Source organism: Carya illinoinensis, chromosome 13, assembly GCF_018687715.1.
Source record: "Carya illinoinensis cultivar Pawnee chromosome 13, C.illinoinensisPawnee_v1, whole genome shotgun sequence".
NCBI classification, from domain to species: domain Eukaryota; kingdom Viridiplantae; phylum Streptophyta; class Magnoliopsida; order Fagales; family Juglandaceae; genus Carya; species Carya illinoinensis.
The window spans coordinates 4,349,252-4,374,064 of record NC_056764.1 but is presented as its reverse complement, the minus strand read 5'-3'; the positions used below and the strand labels follow the sequence as shown (position 1 = coordinate 4,374,064).

At 33.8% G+C, this 24,813-nt stretch overlaps 2 protein-coding genes and 1 pseudogene across 7 annotated transcripts; 2 read left to right on the top strand and 1 right to left on the bottom strand.

The window, feature by feature from the left end:
• The first annotated feature begins 4,525 nt into the window (after window positions 1-4,525).
• On the top strand, window positions 4,526-11,144 carry LOC122292498 (basic leucine zipper 2). Of its 4 annotated transcripts, none has more exons than XM_043100888.1 (5): window positions 4,529-4,793; window positions 5,628-6,306; window positions 7,406-7,481; window positions 8,072-8,198; window positions 10,676-11,144. In XM_043100888.1, exons 2-5 carry the CDS (start codon window positions 5,753-5,755, stop codon window positions 10,840-10,842), a joined length of 924 nt encoding a protein of 307 aa, XP_042956822.1. In that variant the 5' UTR covers window positions 4,529-4,793; window positions 5,628-5,752; the 3' UTR covers window positions 10,843-11,144. The 4 variants fall into 4 exon arrangements, with proteins under 4 accessions (XP_042956823.1, XP_042956822.1, XP_042956821.1 ...); XM_043100887.1 differs by having other exon boundaries at window positions 5,599-6,306; XM_043100889.1 differs by having other exon boundaries at window positions 4,526-6,306; window positions 8,072-8,206; window positions 10,676-10,845.
• A 1,549-nt stretch (window positions 11,145-12,693) lies between these two features.
• LOC122292193 lies at window positions 12,694-17,098 on the top strand (annotated as a pseudogene).
• A 672-nt stretch (window positions 17,099-17,770) lies between these two features.
• On the bottom strand, window positions 17,771-23,727 carry LOC122292515 (vacuolar protein sorting-associated protein 60.2-like). Of its 3 annotated transcripts, none has more exons than XM_043100909.1 (7): window positions 23,536-23,727; window positions 22,316-22,467; window positions 21,449-21,542; window positions 20,533-20,604; window positions 20,327-20,438; window positions 18,254-18,411; window positions 17,771-18,024 (listed from the first exon to the last, which is right to left on the bottom strand). In XM_043100909.1, the coding sequence occupies exons 1-7, from the start codon at window positions 23,602-23,604 to the stop codon at window positions 17,971-17,973; spliced, it is 711 nt and encodes a 236-aa protein (XP_042956843.1). In that variant the 5' UTR covers window positions 23,605-23,727; the 3' UTR covers window positions 17,771-17,970. The 3 variants fall into 3 exon arrangements, with proteins under 3 accessions (XP_042956843.1, XP_042956845.1, XP_042956844.1); XM_043100911.1 differs by lacking the exon at window positions 23,536-23,727 and adding an exon at window positions 23,199-23,245; XM_043100910.1 differs by lacking the exon at window positions 23,536-23,727 and adding an exon at window positions 22,928-23,159.
• Window positions 23,728-24,813: the final 1,086 nt, after the last annotated feature.

Genomic DNA, 24,813 nt, shown 5'->3' with positions numbered 1-24,813 from the left:
TTTATTAACTTATAAGGATATATATATTTATTTTTATTGAGCTCGTTGTTCTAGTACGTATAATATGCAGTAAATGCAGTAAAGCATTTGATGAATTAAAATGCAATAAAACAGTGGACGTATAATATGCAGTAAAGTATTTGATGAATTAAAATGCAATAAAATATTCAGATGATGAGTGTGCAGTAGCGCTTCATATTTGAAGGAAATCGGATAAATACTGTAGGTCAAAACTTTTTATTATTTGGTTTGACTAATTCAAGGCAGTTTTTTTTCACTCATATTCATCATTTTATACATTTGACTTGACTTTTGATACTGCAGCTAGACACTTTCTCGACCACGAGACTATAAATTCCGATGCTCGCAGCACCACCCTGAATGTATTCTTCTAGCAATTAAGCTGAAGTAGTACAGCACCGATGCCCTTACTATTTTTTCTTTCTTGCTAACCCATGCATGCAGGCGGCGTGAAAAGTTGGTGTCTGCAATAACCGTATAAACATTGCATGCGAGCAGTTGGATATCATGCACTAAATGTATTTACCGTGCACTTAATTCCCGATCAAACTCACATAAGTACACATAATTATTCGTGAAGCCGTACATTAACAGACATAACTGCTGCCAGATATATAATGTAATTAAGCTGTCTTCCTTTAAACTGCCTTTGGTGTACGTGCTAGTAGCTAGCTAAGCGGCCTTGTTATCATAAGTTGTAACATGGCCGACAGGAAGTCACAAGGCCATCTCCTTCCTTATTCAAAGAGGAGAGTGCTATAGCTATGAATGAATTACATAAATTTATTTCACATGTGATTTGATAAATACTATGCAGTGCTAACGCTAAAGGTTGGGATTAGCATTTCTGAGCATCACAAATTCTCAATCTTTTAGGTGACCTACCTTAAACCAAAAAGCCAACCCTTTCCACCACCTTTTTATCACTTCAACAGAAGCGTCCATCGCCCATGAGAATCCCATGCAGTATGCATTTACTTCTCTTTGGGAACTTTTCCACAAAATCTCAAATTTCAGCGGTCTCCTAAACCCCCTAATACCAGTGTCCTGTGTTTCTCGTGCAAATCAATCCACAACAGGACACTATTTACTTATAACCCCCCAACTTCTTAATTATTGTATAGCTACTTCACGAGGCCGAGTGGTACAGGTTAAAGGTCGCTGGCCATTTGCAATTTCCAAATTAGAACGTCTTGTACACAGGAAGTAGTGTTTCAGATTTTTTAAAAGTAAATTCATAAGTGTTGAGATAATTTTATATGATACATATATTAGATTTACTTTATAATAAAAATAATTTTATATATATTGAAAATATTATATTAAATCAAGTTAATTTATGAATTTATTTTTATAAAATTTTTATATAACTAAAGTATTTCTCTTCGCAGATGATCAAGATTAATTATAAGGTAAAAAATAAAAGAGAGATCGAGAAACTTATTCTAACTTGTCTTGTTTGGTTACACAGTTCAGATGACATGTTTTGTTAAAAGTTGAATAAAATATTATTATAATATTATTGTTTTTAATATTATTTTGTTTTGAAATTTAAAAAAGTTAAATTGTTTATTATATTTTATATAAAATTTTGAGAAAATTATAATGATTAGACAAAATAAGATAAGATAGTTTGGTATTTGGTAACCAAACTATGTGACTTTATTTTTTGAAAAGCCTATTCATGAGTATTCACCTTTGACCTTTATAATACATTCTTGATCATTGTTTTTTTAATTATTAAGCCTCGTTTGGTTATATAGTTAAGATGAGATGAGAAGAAATATTTTTAATGGTAGTGAGATTAATTTTTAAATTAAGATGAGATATGATTATTTATAAAAAAAAGCGTGTGTTTGCATGGACAGTGAGATGAGTTGAAATAGTTTTTACTTTTTAGAATTTGATAATAGGGTGGGTCCCATTGTTTAGATTGCAACCGTTCACTTATTATTTTGCGTTGTTCACTTACTGTTTTGAACTGTTCATTTACTATTTTTGTTAGTTTTATAATGTTCATCTAAGGTTTTTTTGTCATTTATATACTGTTTATTTCATTTTTTACTATTTATGTCAATTGTTAATTTCTAAATCCAGAGATAAAATACAAAAAACTCATGCCATTCTATGTAAGTACTGATCTTGTTCATGAACGCTGTTTTCATAGAATTAGAGGGAAAAAATATTCTTAATGCCGAGCCAAGATGGAGTCCTACATTCTTCAACACGTATTCTTCATAATTGACAGCTATATAAGTAAGAAGTTTAAAATTTGAAATTTATAAATGGAGGGGATATTGTAGATATAAAATGGACGGTACATAACATGGGATAATAATACGAGGAGTTTGTCCTTTTTCATAGACATCATAATTCCAACCGCACTATATACATTTAGTGCAGGCACGAGGTTTTCCATCCTGCAACAGGCATTTTTTTTTCAAAGAAGAAAATAAATAAAGATTACACTCAATTAACATATAGTTTGATGTGTTATATATATATATATATATATATTAAATTATGAAATTATTTTTTATTATAAAATAAATCTAACTTATTACATAAAATAACGTAAAATTATAAATTTGTTTTTGTCGAATTTCTTTGTACCTCTGACTCAAACTCATCGTCCATAACCTCTGTATTTTCGATCTTTTTTTCTGAATATGCATTAGCATTTTTCAGACGTTTGTGAATTTAATTGGGCCAAGAACGTCCAATTGAGCTTTCTATCGTGGTGATGATAAAGTCAGCAGGGCAGGCCAATTGGGTATTGATTTCCTGCCCAGAATATGGCATGAAGTAAAAGAAAAGGGAAATAGATATAAAATAATTAATAAGAAGGTTTTTCAACTTTGAGCCAACTTGTAAAAAGGTAGTTCAACTTGGCAACTTGTAGCACACACCAATCACCCTCCAAAAGTTTGATACTGAAATCTTATATACTAAGATATATATGTGGACTTTTAGATGTCGTTGCCAATCATAAGTTTAAAAAATGGAGTAGGACAACGGGACCCATAATCCTTAAAAAATGATGATCACCTGATATTTTTAAAGATTGTTGGGAGAGTGATATGAGATGATGATTTTGTGAAGGATAATAAGATAGTTTGTGAAAATTAATAAGACGGTTTATGTTAAATATTTTTTAGATTTTAGGAAATATGAGAGAAAAAATTTAATAAAAATATTATTAATTTTGTTTGGAGATTTGAAAAATTTGAATTGTGTTTTATTTTTTATTTGAAAATTTGGAAAAGTTGTAATCATTAGTTTAAAAATTTTTTATTTGAATTATATTTAAGAATGAGATAGAATGAAATGAGATAAAACGAAATGATAAAATTTTGAAATGAGATCTATTTTCAAACAAATTCTTAAATTGTGTTTGGTCGTTGAGATTATCTGAGATTATTTAACTACTATTATTTACTGTTATTCACAAATTATTCATTAATATTCATGAATTATTTAATTACTATTTATAGATGATATGAAATATTCTTAGCATCCAAACATAATTTTAACAATAATTATAACATGACATTTTGAAAATAAGAATGAAAAACTTTAATTTTTCAGAAATTATAATTTGGAATCAAGAACATTAATTGTCAATGCCAACACATGATCTTTACACTCTTTACAGCATGAAAGTTCCCATCTTTTTATGCGAGTTGGTAGTTTTGTTTTTGGCATAACTATGATCCCATTTACTTTCAGAAATGGGATCATTTCTCCATAGTGGTATCGTGGCTCACTCACCTGTTTTAAAGTCTGATTAAAAAACAAAGAACTGAAAATTAGATTATTTTGACGATTTTTTTTTTTTTTTCTAAATTCTCTTTTCTGCCGGCAAAGAATGAGTGGAGTGATCAAAATAGAATTCTAGCAAATTTCAGAGGCATTCTATAGTCTACACTCCCTTGTTTGGTTCTCTATTCAAAGAACTTTTCTCTTGAAGAAAGAAAGCTCACACAAAAAGAAAAGGGAAGACAGAAAATCAGAGATACTCTAAACACAGATTTTTTTTTTTTTTGAAAGGCTAAGCACAGAATTGTTTAATGTTTATTACACCAAACAAATTGATTGTGGTCCCTCAAGGTTCAATCGTCCATATCTTTACTTTTATATTTACATACATGACATGAGCAATGCTTCTCAACCTCTCAAATCTTTACATATCCATATTTTTTTAAATTTTTAAATATTTTAATTTTTTTTTGAATTTTTTCTTCTTAAACTAATGAAATTTTTTTATTTATTATTTATATATTAAATATTTGATAAAAAATTTTTAAAAAATACAATATGTAGAAATTGTGTATATAGTAAGAATTTGCGTACATTTTTTGTACATACAATGATACAACAAATAAGGAAAAAAAGAGATTAAATGAATTTGAATTTTAGGAGAAAAGATTATGAACTGCAAAATGTACGTTACTTTACTTAAATTTAATTTCAGTACTTTTTCGACAGAAAGTGAAGGCGGACAAGTGCTAAAAACTTGAACCAAATCCAATGCCAACCCACCACCATCCGTACACTTGCATCCTTCTGTAACCCAGCAAGTGGGAGCGTCTCTGTACGTGATACTCTCTCACACAGAGAGAGAGAGAGAGTGAGAGTGAGACGCAGACCCAGGATTCATTTTCCCAAGGATCAGGGGTGCACGTTTACTATCCTCCACCTACTCCCTCACTGTCATATGACTCATATCTCTCCCTCTTTGAAAAACTGAAGAAATAAAGAGGAAAGGAAAGGTAAGCCAAAGTTCCTCGGAAGAAAATAAAGACATTTACTACTCCGAAAGAGTGGATTTGAGAATTTGTTGCTTCCTTTTCTTCATTTAAAGAGTTGATTTGGTTGTTGGTTTGGAGCTTCTTGGTCTGGATTTCATACTGCGGAGTTCCTCTTAAAGTTTTCCTTTTCCCCCGAAAATTTGGATCTTTTGTGCGTGTGCGTGTTTTTTTTTTCACCTTCCGGTTAGTCTCTGGTGGATTTGATTCTCATTGAAAAGTGTAACTGTTGCATTGATTTCAAAGTTAAATTATTTATTCTTAATTTTTTTATTATTTGTTCAATGCGGCTTCTCTTCCCTGTACTATGGTATCACAGACTCTTTTTTCTTTGTAGAATTTATGAAGTATATCTTAAACTTATGTTTGATTGCTAATAAAGTGAATCAAAGAAAAAGAATCGAGAGTTTTGAGCGTACATGAGAGGTTTGATTGTGGAACAAAGGAAAACCAATGGCCAAAGAATTAAAGAAAGAAAAGAGAGAACTTTTGAACATGTTTTTAATTGCGAACAGCAGGAAAAAGAGGGGAAAAAAAGGGGAAAGCGGAGGATAAGAAAATTCAAGTGGGTACTCTAATTGAAAGTTCTAGAGAACATTTTTTGTATTGAGGAAAAGTTTATTTATTTATTTATTTATTTTAAATGGTTATTTTCATATCCAAATTTAATTCTATAAACATTTTTTCCCTTCAGTTGATTGGTACTGTCCCTTTTGTTTTGTTTTGTTTTTGTTTTTCTGAGTTTATGATCTTTGTTCCTCTTGTAAAGTTTTCAAGTTAAGGTTAGATTGGTGGCAGAAACATGGAATTAAGCTCATAGGGGGAAGAAAATGTTGTCTCCTGTTTTGGTCATAAAAGAGACAGAAAGAAGCTTAATCATAGTAAATAATTAGTAGCCGACGTGCACCCTGTGAATCTTCACCATGTCGAGGCAAGCTCACCTCCCTCCACGCTGCCCAATTCAAAAGAAACCCATTGCTGGCCCACTTCATGACTCTGTCTTTCAACCCTTGCACATCACTGAATCATACTCGCTGCACCATAAGTCTTCCTCCCAAAGATCCATCCTAGAAGAGCAGCCAGCATGGCTTGATGACTTATTAAGTGAGGCAGACTCAAACTCCAGAGGAATGTCACATCGTCGATCAGTTAGCGACTCTATTGCACTTTTGGATGCTCTTGCAGACGCATTTCCAAGTCTGACCCCAAGTAAAGATGCTGAGAACTCGGTTGTTAATGAGACTTGTAATGGTTTGGATTCAGCTTGTACCTATGGTCCCAATTCCCCTCGGCGAAAGAGCAATTTAACCTCTGTAGAGAATGCCTTAGTTTCAGCATTGTCAGAATATGATTCCCAGGATTCTATGCATTATGTAGATGGGAATCTTCACATTTCTGCAAGTGCTCACTCTGATTTGAAAGGAGATGATTATCATTCAATCGGCGGGCTGAACACAGAGAAAAAGGATTCAAAACGGTTAGAACCTGAACCCACTTGTTGAATTTCATCATAGGCATGTCTCAAGCATATATTCTTCAAAATTCACGAGGAAGTGGTTTACTATATTTGGTTTAATTAGTATGTTATTGTCATGGGCAAATTTGCGTTAATAGAATTGTTTGATGTGTATGTGCATGTCATTGTGATGATCTGGACACTACTGGTAGTTTTAGTTATTTTCAACATCTTGCTTATATTAACTTGCTTAAATTCTGTTGACATGCATGGTGTGCAGCCAACGGATAACCTTCCTGCATCTTTTTTTGTCTTTCCAATTATAAACCAAAGAAATAAAAAAAAACGTTAAATGGTCCAAATGCTAAGAGAACAATGCTATGAAAGATTCTAAGGACTTTACGTGTCTCCATGATCAAATATGTCCTTTTTTGTAATAACTCAGGTGCCAGTGCTCTAAATTGGGAATAGAGTTTCTAGGGAAAAAAGAACAGAAGTTGCACTCTCGTGTGCCAAATACACTTGACAAAGTTATCTGAAGTTGGGGAAAAATGGCTCGTATAGGTAATATTTTAAAAATCACCTATACAATGATATAGAGACATACCGATGTTTTCTTAAAGAATGTTAATTAGGCGAGTTTGTAAATGTTTATATTTTGTGTATTTGCAGGGGTGATGCCTAGCTTCGTTTGTACTGTTTCATATATATCTGCACATCCGACACTTTGTAATTTTATTTGCTATATCCCTGTAATGGTTTTCATCTTGAATTACTAGCATGGAAGCATCAAGATGCCCTGTCAGGATGAACCTTGTTCTTTTCCTTGGAGAAGGTTTCTACAGATGTATTTATGAAATATCCAGGATTTTGGAATATTGATTTGGGGACAAAATCATTCCTGCTAAATATGTATATTTAGGGAGTTTCTATACTGCTAGCATAAACATGTGCCTGACTATATACAGTTAAATTTCCCCAACAGTTCCCATATACTTGGATTACAAAATCCAAGAATCTTGACATTCAAACTAAGATATCTTTATATATGGGCCTATGACCATTCATTTGCTAATGTATTAGTGCTCTTTTTTAAATTTCGTTGGATGACATCTTACAGGCACTCTGGGCAGCGTTCAAGGGTTCGTAAACTCCAGTATATTGCTGAACTGGAAAGAACTGTAGATGTTTTGCAGGTAATCATTGGGACAAAAATATGAGATGATATTGAACTATCTGGTGCTTCATCAAGATATGATCGGATCTTTCTTTGTTGGGGGTAGCATGGAAAAGGTTCTCTCATTATTATTATTATTTTTTTATAAGCAAAAAGGTTCTCTCATTATTAAAAAAAATTAGTGATATATGTCACCAAGCTTACCTGAACTTCTCTGGTAAATTATGCCACACTGGATAATATATATGTCAGTGTCTTTTAGCCAAAAGTATTAAGTCAAAAGGTATATATCTCTATACATATTCTCCACAGACACCTCTTTCACAGTTGTTATTATGTTGCCTTCACTCAGCAATATTTGATTATTCTGCATTCTAAACCTTTGCACATGTCCACAAATTTCATTGTGAATCTTGTGGCATTATTGCTCTGTGATATTTCAAACAATTGACTACATGAGATTGATCCATTTTTTTCTGTTATTAATTATGCTTCCTATGCATCATGTAGGTCATGCTTAGTATTTATTTTCCTGTTCTGTATCCTCTTTGATGAATTCTGTCTTCATGGAAGCTAGTGGAAATTAATATGTGTTGCCTCATTATCCAGACTTTGGAGTCAGATTTGGGAGTCAGAGTTGCTGCTCTTCTTCGGCAGCGTGCTGCTCTGTCCATGGAAAACTACAAATTAAAGCAGCAGGTGGCCAGATTGCAGCAAGACAAATTAATCACGGAACGTAAGTTGGTATATCTTTTCACTGATTCCTAAGGGCAAGTTGGAAACTAAAGGATGGTCTGAAAAAACCCAATATAATGTGACCCTTGATTATTTTAAATGATAATGAGAGTGTATCTGACCTTTCAGCTTAAGCTTTAGTTCTACAAAACCAATATCATAGGCTCATAGTGCATCATTTATGTGATAGAGGAATAACTAAATTAATCATTCACAATACTCTTAGAATTTAACTTTCCAGAATTAGCAAGGTTTCCAAAACATCTCAAAAAATTTGATCTTAAAGTGAGGATGATAGGTTGTAAGACACATGAAGTAGTTCATGACCGATGAATGTTTTCTTGAAAAAGAAAGTTACCTAAATGAATACTGTCATTAAGTTGAAAGTGGGTTTGACAGACAGTTTGCAGTCTAAGGGGCTGTTTGGATTCAGAAATCATCTAATCTCATCATTATAACTTTCCCAAATTCTCACACAAAATATAATAAACAATTCAATTTTTTCAAATTCCAAAACAATAATAATATTAAAAAATAATATTCTAACAATATTTGATTCAACTTTTATCTAAAACGATCTCATCAGTATGTTTGGGTAGTGAGGTGATGTCAAATGATCTGTGAATAGTATTGAAAAAGTAATGATAAAATATTGAGTTGTAGTAAATAGTAATAAAAGGTAGGTGAAAAGTAATGATAAAATAATGAATCACTACCCAAACACAACCTAAGAAATATGAATTGGTTCATGGTGGTGCTTTTGGACTTCCTGATTAGAAGGTTGGTAGAATGATATTGTATTAGAATCTTTTTAGCTTCTTATTTTTGTAAATATATGTATGTATATATATATATATCTTGTGTTATTTATTCATAGGGGTTGGCTTAAGTGATTAAGGCCTTGGGCTTGGGGGTATGCTCTCCCCAGGTCTAAGGTTCAAACCCCTTTGGGTGCAAATAATCTCTAGGGGCCATTTGAATGGGGGGATTTTCCCCTTGAATTACCTGTGGTGCACTTGCGGGAAACTCTTTATCGAGGGCCTGTGTACCATCGGGATTAGTCAGGAAGTGGATCCTAGACATCCGGTGCCAATAAAATATATATATATATATATATATCTTGTGTTATTTCTCTTTTGAAAGGGTTTCACAATGTTTTTTAGGTGCGGTCATCATTAGTTCCAATCAACTCATGGAAAAAAAGTGTTTCTATAGAACAACGATAAGAACTTCATTAGCTTTGATCTTTAACAGTACATAATCTAGCAAGAAGCAATTATTTTTATGCAATGAGAGAATTTTATTGGACAAAATTGTTGCTTGCATTCAAATTATTCAGAAAAATATACTGGAGTTAGATGGAAAGTCGTTAGTTTTGGATCACTTCCACTCTGAAATTTCATTTGCTCTAATTTTGTTCCACGGCATGGTTTTTGGATGATGGGTTTAAGTGGGTCACATGGCTTGTTGGAGTAGGGTCTTGTTAGGCCTTGGGGTACTATGGCTTGGAAGATGAATCGCTGTGTATCCTGTGCTCTCTATGAAGCGTTAAATACTTGCACTTTTAAGATCATGAAATTTTTGTATCGATCAAGAAAAAAAAAAAATCATGAAATTTTTGTGATAGGGTTAAAGTTGTTCCTAAGATCATTTTCCACTTGCTTGGCAGCCACTGGTTTCTCATCTTTTTTTGGGTTTTTAGAACTTCTGATCCTCGGCTTGTTACTTTTTTGGTGTTTGTTTTTATGCTTGCTATTCATTAGGGTTGTTCCCCTTACAATGGTTGTTTACGAGTTTATTACTTTACTAAAAGAAAATTTATGACATGGAAAATATGAGTATCTCTAAAGGGCAGAGAAAAGAGAAATAAAAATTTACTTTAGTTTCTTCAAGTAAATTTGTGGGCATGGAAAAAAGAGCATGATTTCTATTCTAATAATGTGAGATTAAAAAGAAGATATGTTCATGTATCCAAACAAACTAAAAAAACTTTAGTTGGAGTAGGCACTGGATCATCTTTAAATTGCCTTTGATTGTCTCTGAGGGATGATTGGCGGTACCTTTCTTGGTGTTTTGTCTAAGATGGTTGTTTGAAAACCTTACTATGATCAAACTTGGACATGTTAATATCTCAAATATTTTGACGATCATTGAAAAAAGGAAAAGCAGGAAGTTGTGTTTTTCTACTATCTGTATAAGTTCTTTTGCTGTTTTCAGAGCTTCGTATGGAAAGTATCACTTAAACAGCATGAGAAACTATCAGTTCTTCTACCTTCAGGATTTTGGATTTCATCTCAACACCTTCCAAAGGATGCTGATGGTGGTCAAGTTGATGTTACTTCGTTGATGATCATCTAATATATTTCTTAGTTTACCAAAATTATGGGATGCATCTTTTTAATGAATATTATCTGTGTTTCTTTTTCTTTTCTCTTTTTTTTTTTTTTTTGAATGGTATGCCTATGTTTATTGTTACAGGTCAATATCAGTCTCTGAAGAAAGAACTGGAGAGAGTTAAAATTGGTTTTGCAAAATCTCCAAATAGCAAGGTCAGCTCATATTTTGGGTCTAGTCCTGCTGCTGAGGGATCTAGATCAGAGGCTGCGTGGCAGATGTTAGATATGGGAAAACTTAACATTAGTTGAATCTAAAAATACTGAATTATGACTTTTATAATTGTGGAACTGAAAAGATATGGCCCTTTGCTTCATCCCCAACATGTTCGAAGCGGATCCATCCAAAGCTACAACATGTTCTTTTTAGAGCCATTTCTTTCAGTCTCACTCCTAAACTGTAGTCTTCAGATGACATGTGGTACTTGATGTTCTGGCAACTAATCTTTATAATGTAAGTGGAAAGTGAGACGATCTTTTGTAGATTTATCTTCGGACTCGTTACAAAGCTAGAGAATATATTGGAGCGTTCAAGGAATCTCGTAATGCCGGGATGTTTTACGTTTTCTCTTCATGACTAAAATCATCCTTCTGAGAGGTATCTTCCTTGAATGCTCAGGAGGGCATCATTGCGCTATCAAGAACAGGGTTTGAAAGTCTCGTACCATAAATCTGTTCCCCATTATTATTTTCTTGTTCGGTAAACGAGAATTTTATTGTTCCTAATTGTTGAATGCATCGGTTAGTGCTTTTCTGATTAAGCCAGCCATCATCACTGGAACCTGTACCCATTTCTTTCAGTGATTAACTACGTGGTTGTTCTTTTACTTACTGATTTTGTGAACGTCTGGTTTCACCAGAAAACTTCCACATGCATGTAAAGTGGCTTTATCATTGCGCTTCTACGTATGCTTCTCTAGAAGCTCTCGTTAAAAAGAGAAGTGAAATTCCACAGCAGAAAAGATGTAACAGCCAAGTAGTCGGGACAAAGATCTTTCTTCACATTCAAAGTCTATCCATTTAGTTTAAAACATCGATTGTTTTAACCGAAACAATATTCTACTTTTAAGCAAACAATGTTTTACAGGGTGGTTGAAAGAAAAGATGAGTAATTGGTACATAATTTCGAAGTATGGATACGTAAAACTTCTATTTTATCACATAATGTCATGTTATTTAAATCATATATATAGTTGCTAAATATTGCGTCATCCACTTTCCATGAAAGAGCATTTTGCGCACGGGGAAAACATGAAAAAAAGTCATGGGATCAGTGCAGCATTATTGACTTGCTATATACAAGTACAGTCGTGTATTAATCTGTGTATCAATACTGATTTATTTATATTTAAAATTTAAATTAATATTATTTTTAATAAAATTTACTTTTTGATCAATCATATCATATTGATACACAATTATACTTGCAACTATATTTTTCCTATTGACAGACAAGGAAAACAGAGATATTGTGTTGGCAATGGAAAGTGGTGGCGTTATAGTCGTTTTGAAAAATTATAAAATTTATTATTAAAAAATTAATTTTTTTATATAAATTTTATATTTATTTATTTTTTTAAATAGATTATATTATACTTACATACTGTATGACTACAAATATTATTTTTTAGAGACGGCTGCTGAAGTTCTTGCCCCTTTGATAAAAACACAAAAATTAAAAAAAAAAAAAAAACAGAGTGCTTTTAATTGTGATGATATTTCTGCAAATGAGTTGCAAATGAAATGTCGTGATCCTCTCAACTGTACATAATTAGAGAAGTTGTGTAGTCAATGGTTCCCATGTCTAGGATAGAGACACCCAACTGTAATTTAGTTGTAAAATTTTAATAGTTAATAAAGAGATATAATTACAAAAGTTGACTAAAGTTACGTTCGGGTGACGAAGTGATTTTAGATATTTTATAAATAATAATAAAATATTAAATAAAAATATAAAATAATAATAAATAAATAATAAATAATAAATAATAATAGAATTTTTCATAGCACTACTAATCAAATTAGCCCTTAAAAGTAATCTGATTTATTAGATCTATTGTGAGTAAAGTATTTAATTAATCTTCGTAATCTCTATTTAAATAAATCAATAGCATTCAGCAGTGGAGCGCAGAAGGTAAAGAGACAGTGAGTTGTGGAACAGAGAAGGTGGTGTGTGTAACTGGAGCGTCCGGTTACATAGCGTCATGGCTGGTGAAGCTCTTGCTCCAACGCGGCTACACTGTCAAAGCCTCAGTTCGTGATCCAAGTCAGTACTCTCAAGTCTCTTTTCACAGCTTTTGATTTTTTTGCGTAAATACATGGGGACCACCCAGATTTGTTATTTCACTAATAAGATGATTCATTGGTAAGCTCATTCAGTTTAACGGAAGCAATTGTTATAATTTTGATTACAAGTAGTGGAATCTTTATTGGTCGAATGGAGTAAGCTTACTAATTTTTCACCCCCCTTTAACTGGTTGTGATAATCTTGTTTGAGTTATTTAAATATAATGATTATGTTTGAATTTGTCCAAAGCCATGAACTTTAAGAATTGTGTTGAAAGCCTAGTCCTTTCTGGATCCAATTTAACGATCATGCTGATCGTTTGCGTTTAGGATTGATCCCACTTAGTTAACTGGGTTCGATCATCTACTATTTTACATTGCTCTGAACTTCCTAGTAATCACTAGACGGAGTACATTTTTTATTTTTGAGATCGGATACTTGAGTGTTCACAGAGAAATCAGATTCTTGAATACTTCTCTAGGATCTCTTAAACTTGGTACATTTTTTTTGATCGGAACTTGGTACATTTTTTTTGTAAGTTAAAACTTGATACTTGAGAAGGAGAAGATGGAGTAAATTGGTGATGGTAAATTGATAAGGTTTTTCATTTTTTAGGTTGAAAGGATGCACCATAAACAGTTACTTCAGGGGAATGGTATCTCAAAGAAAAATGTTAGCACCCATTAACTTCCAAACATCAGATTAGCGTGAATGAAAATAGACAGTCCACATTTTTCTGTTCCCCTTGTTCTCTCTCCTTACCTCTCTCACTGTTAAAACTCTCTCTCTAGCTGAAGAGGAATTTTTAAGGTGCTCTGCTGCAATTATTCAAATTTTTTTTAAAAAAAATAAGGAGAGTAATTTTGGGTACAGATAGGACCCAAAACATCTGCAGTGGATTTAATTTGTGAATAAAAGGCTACTTTGTGTTGTGCTTAGTCATCAGAAATACCGGAACAAGAAAAGTGAAAATGATGTGAATTTCTGAAATTTATTTCTCTTCAATTGATTATATGACATTTTGAGCCAATTTAGCAGGAAAATGATCGGATTTAGGGATTTATGGGTTCTGCTTTAAATGTGTGCCGCAGATGACACAAAGAAGACAGAGCACTTACTTACGCTAGATGGAGCTAAGGAAAGACTTCATCTGTTCAAAGCAGACTTACTGGAAGAAGGATCTTTCGATTCTTTGGTTGATGGATGTGAGGGCGTTTTTCATACAGCTAGTCCTGTTTTTATGAATCCCACGGATCCACAGGTACATTTTGTTTCGTATTAATTGGATCAATGCAAAGTCATGTATGCCAAAGAATGACCAATTTTGTGTAATGCTCTGGTGTTTAACAAAAGTGAATGAAACTCTCTTGTCCCCTTATGGTTTAAAGTAGTCCATATGCTTCATATCAAATTTCCGTGATTTGCTTTTCTAAGTTGATTATTTTATGGATTTAGTTAGATGAGATTACCCTCTTCTTATTGCTCTTGTTTAAACTTTTGTTGATGTTCATTGGCTGCTGTTCTTATCTCCCATTGATATTATCTATGGATTTTCTCCACTGTTTACATGCAAGTCTTTGTTAGCATCACTTTGAACTGATCCAAAATTGTAAGGGAACAAAATACCATATCTGTCCAGATACTATGCTAGAGTCTATATTTGAATTCACTAGTACATATGTTTGTTTATATTTCTTTCAGGCAGAACTAATTGACCCAGCATTGAAGGGAACACTTAATGTTCTTAGATCATGTGCTAAAGTTTCATCTGTGAAAAGAGTTGTCATAACATCCTCAATGGCAGCAGTAGCATTCAATGGAAAGCCTCTTGGTCCTGATGTAGTAATTGATGAGACATGGTTTTCGGATCCTGCTTTTTGTGAGAAATCAAAGGTGAAATATTCTGCTTTCTTTTACATTCTACATACCTTTCATAAACTTCTTTTTATGAAATGGTTTTATAACGTTATTTTTTTTATAAGTAAAATGAAGATTATTACGTTATTATTTTCTTTTCTTTCTTTATTACCTTCTTTCTTTTGTTTTGTTTTCCCCCTTGATGGTTCACTTCTTTTTTACACTGCGGAAGTTTTTGCAGGTGATCTCATTCATCTAATCCTTCATATTTCATTCACATTTAACGCACCTAAAATAAACTGCATTGTTGCAATTATTTGATTTGTTCAAGTGTTACTGATAGGTCTGAAGAACAAATTATACACCATTATAAATGTATTTTAAGCTTTATTTTTCTTTTCTGCTACTATATCTGAATTTTAATTAAGTTCCTGACCTGGATATAAGCATTTGGCATTGGCCAGGCCAGGATCTTAATTCAAATATCCAGATTTGGCTTGGCTTCCTGACAAGTTGATCGAGGGAAACAAGGATAATAGTATCATATTGGTATATACTCAAGATATTCTGCCCCCATTACTTTTACACTATGACTGTTAAAAATATTTGTTTTCATCAGCTTTGGTACATGCTTTCAAAGACCCTAGCGGAGGAGGCTGCTTGGAAATTTGCTAAAGAAAATGGTACTGATGTGGTGGCAATGAATCCAGGGTGGGTGATTGGCCCTCTCTTACAGCCAACTCTTAATAATAGTGTGGAGCCAGTTCTCAAACTTATAAATGGTACTCTTCAGCCAGTGAGGTTATTGTTTACTTTTAATTTGAATATTGACAAATATTTTCATTTATTAAAGAAATAAACTCTGTTGAAGAACCTGCTGAGGGTCCTTGTACCAGATGACATGTCCTCCCGATATAAATAACAAGTGGAAGGTGTCGTACGGGTTCAACCTATTAAAGTTGGGACCCCTTGCTGCGGAAACCTCAGAAAGAAAAACGATTGAACCCCTTCATATTGAGTGGGAGAAGTAAAATGAATCTTTTAAATAGCAGGATGAGTGAATGTTATGTGCAAAACATTTTTGGCCACGTTAGTTGTATGAATACTTCAAGTATATTTCTTACTCGAGTCACTTCAAGTCTGCAACTCTCAGGAACTGTTTACCAAATGAAAACAGGTTTTGATCTGTCATAAGAACTGCAATTTTGAAGAAAGGAGTGTGCTAGTGCTCCAATCCATGTTATTTCCTGAATTCTCAGTAGTCCAGTGTGTAATCCTTATCATATTATCATCCATGCATCCATCTATTTTCTCTTTTAAATGATTTCATTATTTCCATTTTTCATTAGAGTTAGTGTATTGCATTTCCAGTATATTCAACGCCTTGTCTGTTTAAGGCTCTGTATTAGTTATACGGAAATAGGATCACTAGCAAAATCTTGTGGTGCTTCAGATGAAACTTCAAGGTAAAGACACCACAAAAACCTAACTTATGAGCCCCACAGCCAGGCCAGAAAATATGGGAGCTAACTTCAAGTGATTTTTCCTAATTCCCTCTTCTAAAAGATGCAATTGTGATGCAAGCAGTCGATAATTTATCTTATGCAGGGCTGGACAGATTTCCAAATGTGACCGACAGATGGGTAGATGTTAGAGATGTTGCTATTGCACATATACTAGCCTTTGAGAATCCATAGCCAGTGGAAGATATTGTTTAGTTGGAAGGGTTATCCACTGTTCAGAGTCTGTTAAGATCTTGCGTGAACTATTCTCAGATGTGAAACTTCCTGAAAAGTAAGCTATATGTCCATGCAAACATTACCCATACAAGCATCAACTTGTCAATTTTTCATTCATACTGGTTTTGCCTTTGAAGATCTACTACTGTATACATTCATGCTTATAAAACAAACAGGTGAATTATAATTCTCTAAACAGATTGATCACCTCAATGAAAAGATGCTCAGTTTGAATCTGGAACCGTAAATTGGATGGCCTCTTTTGTAACATACATCAGCTACCGCTGTAGCCGAGTTAAAACACATCTGATTTTTGTTTCATACATTGCAGATGTGAAGATGATAAGCCTTTTGTAATCTACATGGTGTCCAAGGAGAGAGCAGAAAGTTTAGGCCTTAACTTTACTCCTGTGGAGGAGACTTTGAGGGACACCATTGAAAGCTTGAGGGGGAAGAACTTGTTGAGTACCTGATCATATCGGCAACTCAGCCTCAGGCAAATTATTATAAATAAACTTTGCCTGGCCTTCACTTTTAATTATTTATGCTATTGTGTTGATTCACTTAAGTGGTGCTTCACAAACTTGTCCAAGTGGTGCCACGTATGAACATTAGCCTTCTTATATATATACTGGTTTTTATATTAAAAAAATTAAAATACCCTATATAACAAAATTAGCCTACTATACAGTAAAAAGAAACTTAAATTGAGAGAGTTTTGGATAATGAATTGAAATGAAATAAAAATTAAAAGTTGAATAATATTTTGTTAGAATATTTTTTTTAATATTGTTATTATTTTGAGATTTAAAAAAGTTAAATTATTTATTGTATTTTGTGTAAAAATTTAATAAAGTTGTAATGATTAATCTTCTAAGTTGTTTTAAGTCGGTGGTATGAAATTTTGTATAGAAATTATATATGTAGTATACAAATTTTTTGATTTTGAAATGTTTTATAATCTTCAAATGCTTTAGATGCATAAAAAGTTTTATGTTCATTTAACTCCTCTTCCATACCCAAAAACAGAAGACACCAATCTTTGTGAACACATTTTTTTTTATCTGCAACATCATCAAGTAAAGAGGTAAACCATATCTCTTTACTCTCTCATATTCATTTTTCTCTTTTATCTGCTTTTAAGATTCAGTGGCATTTATGAATCTTTAATTGCAGCATAAAAAAATACATAAGTTGAAAAAAAAAGGCAATATATTACTCTCTGACTTTAAGCAATATCGCTTATCTATGTATTGAACACCCCACGTTTCCTCCTTTCTTTTTCTTCTTCTTCTTCTTTACAAGATAAAATTACTTCGTATTTATAATGAAAATCCATCCAATCCACGGGAAATAGCTAAGCACAAAAGATAAATCACCATATCAATCAAAAGTTTAAGTTCTGCACAATGTTATCGAACGAGAGCTTGCTCCATCCAGCTTCCCACAAATAATAAATCTAAACCCAACAGAGTCTCGGATAGACAATAATAATTCCTAACCACGAATGGAGGCACGAGGGACAGCAGGTAAACCCGGTTCGTCATGAGCCTGTCAGAACCAAGGTTTGCAAGAGGAATTAATAATTGAGACAGAATCCAGTTAACTGTGCCAAGTTCTAGTTGCCCCCGTGAGTTTACTTGATGGGAAGAAAACGGAAATTTGAGAACATATAAGAGTCTAGCTTTGTTGACATATGTAGATGCAGTAATCAAGTGTCCAAGTGCCATGGAAAAATATGCAGATTATTATTGTTATTTTGAATTTCAGTGGATTTTACCTGGGCATTGGATCTGCCAGCTGGCACTGCTTGTCCAGAGGGTGCTGAAGGCAAGTTGAGCTCTGCATCAAAATCAGGTTCTTTATCGGGTTGAAGATAAGAGGGCACCCCATCAGCTTCAGTTTCCATTCCCATGTCTGCTTCCAAAGCATCAAGCTCTGCACCAAAATAATTAGTTAGAATTGAATAGATACACAAAATGCAGGGAAGTACCACACCTGCTGATCCTCACTCTCCTCTCCTTTTATCTTATATATAGGAAGCTTTTCCATAGGAAACATGGTGATGAATTAGCAAGCAAATGCAGGGAGCAAAGTACTTTATCCAACCTGCCTACTTACTTCCTATCTTTATTTCCAATACCAAGCAAGGTGGTTCACTGGTTAGAGAAATTGCAAAGAGATTTCCTATGAGGGGAATAGTCAAAGAATTCAAATTTCATTTGGTGGATTGGGCTACAGTTTGTAACTTTGTAGCCTAATACCTGAAAGTGGGTTGGGAATTTGGAATTTGTTGGTTTTCAATGAAGCTTTATTGGGTAAATGGTAAAGGAGATATCACCAAGAGAGGGGAGCTTTGTGGAGGGTGATCATAGATTTAAAATATGGTGAATTGTGGGGAGGATGGTGATCGGACAACATGGGGTGGGGCTTTGGAACCACATAAGAAGAGGCTGGACCAATCTCCATTGAATAACACGGTCTGTAGTTGGGGATGGCTCTAGAATTAAATTCTAGAACGACTTATGGTGTGGAGATCAAATCCTTAAAGAATCCTACCCAATACCATACAGCATTGCACAAAGAAAGGCAGCTAACAGTAGCAGAGCATATGGATATCCCTAGTGGCTCTCCCCAATAGAATATTATTTTCCTTAAGAGCTGCCCAAGATTGGGAAATTGACACATTTACAAATTTCTTCAATCTTGTGTACAATTGTAGAGTAACTGGAGGAGCAGATAAGATGTGGTCATCATCCAAGAAGGGGAAATTTACTGTACAGTTGTACTATAAGTCTCTTGTGACACACTCCACAAGAACATTCCCACGGAAGAACATATATGGAAGACTAAGGCCCCTCCAAAAGCTTCTTTTTTTGTACAGACAGCTTCGTTAGGGAAGATTCTCACCTTAGATAATCTACGGAAACGCCGACTCATTGTATTGGGTTGGTGCTACATGTGTAAGAAAAGTGGTGAGTCTGTGGATCACCTATTATTGCATTGTGATGTAGCCCGGAGCTTATGCAACGATATCTTTGTGAGAGTGGGACTCTTTTGGGTAATGCTGAGAAGGGTTGCTGACTCTTTGGCCAGCTGGCAAGGCATCCAGGGTAATTCTCAAATTCCGGCCATGTGGAAGATGATACCAGCCTACCTATGGTGGTGCATATGGATGGAGAGGAATGATCGGTGTTTTGAGGATCATAAACGGACAATGGATGAGCTTAGAATTTTTTTTCTTCACCCTTTATTCCATTGGTCGATTGTAATAGACCTTAATGGCATGAATCTAGATGATTTTCAATGCCTAGGTGTGGCTCTTGTATATGTCCTATGTACTTGTGGCTTCCCCTATTTTCAATAAAATTCTTATTTACTGATCAAAAAATAAAAATAAAAGAGGAACAGCAATGTACCAATCTATTGAATGAGACTGCATACTGTTTTCATTGCAATATTGGTCAGACATGCTACTAAAGAATAAGCACGTTAGATTAAAAAGGCTACCAATGAATGATCAGAATACCTACAATTCATCATGTGGAAACATTATTCAGAAAGGTTTCGACACTGCCAGAATTTAGTACTTCCAAATTCCAACAACTAATAATATAGTCAATGTGCAATTTTTTGTTTTTTTGTTTTTATAATTAAAAGATAAATATTATTGATCAGAATAAAATAGGCATTGCCCGTGTACACAGGAAGTATACATAAGACACCTACGTACATTCTATGAGCAATGAAGTCAATGTGCAACTTGATGTCAGAAACAGTCTGTAACGACCAAAAACAATCCTAAAGAATATTTCCCTCGATGTCTGAGCCATTAAATAGCTTAAAAGCTTACCACCCATAAGGTCTTCCTCATCAATATCATCCGGCACATTATAGCTTCTACCCAGGGTTTCTTGAATTTCATTACTCACATCCATTAGGTCCATCATCTCATCTTGCAAGTTCTGCACATAATAAAAAGATCTGTTCAGCACCAGAAAATCGGAAGGCAGTAAATAGAAACTGAATAGGGAAAGAAGATATCATAAGATTACATACATCAATTTCTTGGATCTTCACGATTTTCATCATTCCTTTCAACTCCTGGTTTGCAGATTTCAACGCTGACATCTGGAGAGAAGGAAAAAAAAAAGAACAAATTGTGACAAAATACATAATTAACATTGCAATCTGGTTTCCAAACATGCCCTGGGCATTTCTTATAACCTGAATGGATGAGGAAAGAGTGTCAAAGTCTAGAGCTTAGATTAACTCATATATTTTTGAAGATCCCTCCCTAATGATAAATGGTTCTCCCCCTACCTCTCATGAGGTAGGCAGCAGGTTCCAATCAGGTTACAGATTAAGCTCCGCCTGAACTGACTTGAACCTTGCCCCTTGGGGCGCTACCAAGAAAACAAATATTTGAAGGTGAATATAGCACAACCCCAGCACAACCAAACTTGACGCAGCATATACAGTGAATCTTCTACTTCAACAAATGTAGCAAATTGATACTAGAAACTTAGTTTAAGTTGATTATCCTCTAAACCCATGCCATAAACAGAGAAGATAAGAAACATTTTACATGCATCTAATTATATAAATTGCACCATCACATATATAGAATGCCTTCAATATCCAGTGCATCCTGTTCCATGGCAATGTGTTGAACTAGTATGGGCAATGGATCAAACATAGTTGCAAATTAACATGTAACAATCCTAACACCCAGTTGCCTTTTCTTAGGCAAAGAATGATTACATTAACAAATCTTAAGCTCAACTCAGCCTACAAAACACTAAAGTTTTAAGTACATTCTCAAAAAGCCATTCAAATGCATAATATACTTTTTACTGAACAATCACCCATAACCAGTGGTTCAGTCAAGCCCAACAGATGGCTGTAGTAAAAGGGCTCCTTAAGCTCAATTTTTATAATAAAAAGAAAAGAATGAAAACTCCTTAGAACATACAGTTTGCTGAGCATCTTTAATTCCCTCGGCAGCGAAGGCAACTTGATCAAGATTGAATGTCTGATTGTATAGCATATCCCGTTGTCCTTCATACCTGTCCAGAAACTTAGTCAATTGGATAAAATATGGAGGTAGTAAATACAGGGAACTAACCAAATGTATAGTATCCACATAGTATTCATACTCAACCAAGGAAATTACTTTAATACCAAAATGATCTATCTTCACCCTGACCATATCAATACCCATTTTACCCATTCATAAATTGATCAAAACCGTAAGGACTGACTTTTTTATGCAATAATGTCTTTAACCAATAAGATACTCTAATACGAACTCTGCAAGAAGTGGGAAGCTTTAGAATTTACAAGGGCAATGCACACTGCAATTAATACCAGTAAAAGACACAAAAGTATTGTTGCTTATTACAAAAAAAAAGACCCCACGAAATTAATATTAGAATGATAATGTGGAAATTAAAGCTAGTTTATTGAAGTAATGGCATATTGGGACAGTGAAAGTCATTCAAATCATAAGAACCAACATCATAGAGTGGCAATCACAGAATATAGATTACTCTATTCGCTTAAGAATCACCAAACTGGCGTCCTACAAACAAAATGATATATTCTAAACCAAAATAAAACCATGTAATACCTGAATTGGCTCCCTTAATAAGACCTCATGAATTAAACATCATGGGGTTTTCCAAAAAGAGAGGATGCAAGAAAAATTGGCAGGTGTTCTGCCACTCTATTACATATATCTTTCTTGAGGAATTGTTGCATATAAATAATAGCACACATAATGCTATCTCTACCAATAAAACTGCAATAAAGAGGTAATAACATCAGAAGAGGCACCAACATTCGCTTTTGCTTAAGAACCCTCATGGCTCGAGCTTTAATAGCTTCTTGAGCAGGACCAGGTCTTGTTTTTTTAATCTGTTCTTTGTATCTACTAAGTTCAGCATCAAGCTTTTTTATCTTTTCATCCACTGTTTCACCCCTTTTACTGATCTGGGAAAGAATGAGATTTAAGCATTAGTCCAAGTGAAACACCAACTTAGAAAGACCAGAAAGATTGAATATCTAAGGAAATAACCAGGCAATAAATTTCCAGCAAACATCATCCAAAGCAAGCAATGAAGTTAAGCACATAAATAAACCTCCCACCAACTTTTTCTCGAAGTATGTTGACACCGTCACACCAACTTTCCTTACTGTAAGGTGACCACCATATTACCATCTTGAAGACATAAATAGCAGGAGAAGGGAAACTGACTTTAGAATTAGCCATCTTTGATGCTTAAACTATTTAACCTTACCATAAATTTCCACTACACAGTCGTATTTTGTTAGCACCCATAAGTTTAACTCAATTTGAGCATGCATCCTACTGCAGAAAGAAACCAGATCCACTAAAGACGACAAAACAACCTGACTACCAATTCCGTTCATACAAAACTTGTGCAGTTACCCAATCGTTAGCAGTTTCATTCCACATTCGCCAAAAACGCCCTTCACGTAAACTCAGAAGTAGGAACATTATCACCCCGCAACAATATATTAGTAATGCATCGGCAAGCTTGAGTAATAAAGCGTTTTGAAATCAGAAACAAGTTCCAAGACTAGTCCTTACACCGATCCAGCACTCGAGAAACATCGAAAAGTGAAAGGATTAAAAAAAAGTAAAAAAAAAACGTATATTCGGTAGCTGAAAATCACAAGGAAAAGCCAATGCAGCATACAAATCAGGTCTTATCATGCTCCCCAGTTTTAAGTCCACACCACCAGCCACCCCCCCCACCCCCCCCCCCCCCCCCCCCCGGCGCCCGGGGGAAAAAAGGACGGGAAGGAAAAACTCAACTAGGCAAACTCTGCAAAAGAAAGAAACAACAGATCAGAACCCGGAGTTTCTTTATCCTAATTTCCGACCATTACTCAGTAACCAAACGGGAATGAGATCAATAATTAAACAAATAAAAGCAGAAAGTTGTCCAGTTAACCATGATAATAATTAAAAAAAAAAAACAACAACAACAACAACAAAGAAAACATAGTGAGAGAGAGAGCGAGAGTAGGAACCCTATCGGTGGCGTCATTAATGGAAGGAGGGGGCTCTTTATCTTTCTTGACGCCGAAGATCTTCTTCATCTTCGTCAAATCTTCTTCTACACTACGGAAAAACCAGAGGGATGGATGGAGTCTTTTTGTTCACAAGAAAGAAGGAAGCGATTGGGAGAAGTTTGTTGGTACTTCTTCGTGTAGGCAACGTTGACAGGTCGTTTTGGTACTTGATTGGTTCGAGACTGGAGAGTGCTGCTAGTGGTTGACAGCTTGGATTCTCCCCACACACCAATCATCCCTTCTTTTTTAATTTTTTAAAATTATTTTATTAATAAATATGTAACATATAAATGATAAATAGAACAAATTAATTAATTTAATAAAAATAAAATAAAATAAATAATAAATTTAAATATATATGACGTGGGATATGGGATAATGAGTAATATAACACAATCTCATTATATGAAAAATTTCCATTTTTGGTTGAATTGACAGTGAGATTTTCTCAATCTTGATCAAATAAGATCGAATATAATTTTTTAAATATTTTATATATTTTCTTTTTATATAATAATTCTATAAGTTAATGATGTAGTTTTCATTCAATCTAAATCATTGATAATATAAAATGTTAAATATAAATAATTACCAAATTCTATCAAATTATCAATTAATTAATATATTATATGGTAAATCTTAATATTATATATAATGATACATTCTCTAGTATCTCACAATTAATAACTATTAACGACGTAAATATAAATATAATTAATTATATTTTTATTGAATTGGTTACATGATCTACGTTAAATAACTCACTTACGTGTAATATAAGGAGAGATTGTGTGTACAATGGTTAATCCTTACGTTTGGGTTAAGTGAAACTGTGAAGTTAACTCGAAAGAAATAGAAGTGGAAAATTTGGGTCATAGATGAAGTCATGAATTTTGGCCTTTTAAGTGTATTTAATGTATTATGGGTCACTGGAGATTTGACAGGAGTTTAGGTATGATCTCATTTGTTTCTTAAAAACAATGTGGAACTGAATCAACTCAAGATCATCTTCATTATGTTTACGTGTCAATTGAAATTTGCTTAGCATTCTTATGAGAAAATCTAGAGATGTTAAAAGTTTATATAAGCGGTGCTGATGGACTATGATGGACTTTGCCTACAATTGATTGAGTTGATTTTGTGAACTATAATTGATTGAGGTGATTTTGTAAACAACTTGCATACTTTATGATGAAAACAGTTTCGGTCATTTTTTGCAATAGTCTCTGTATTTAA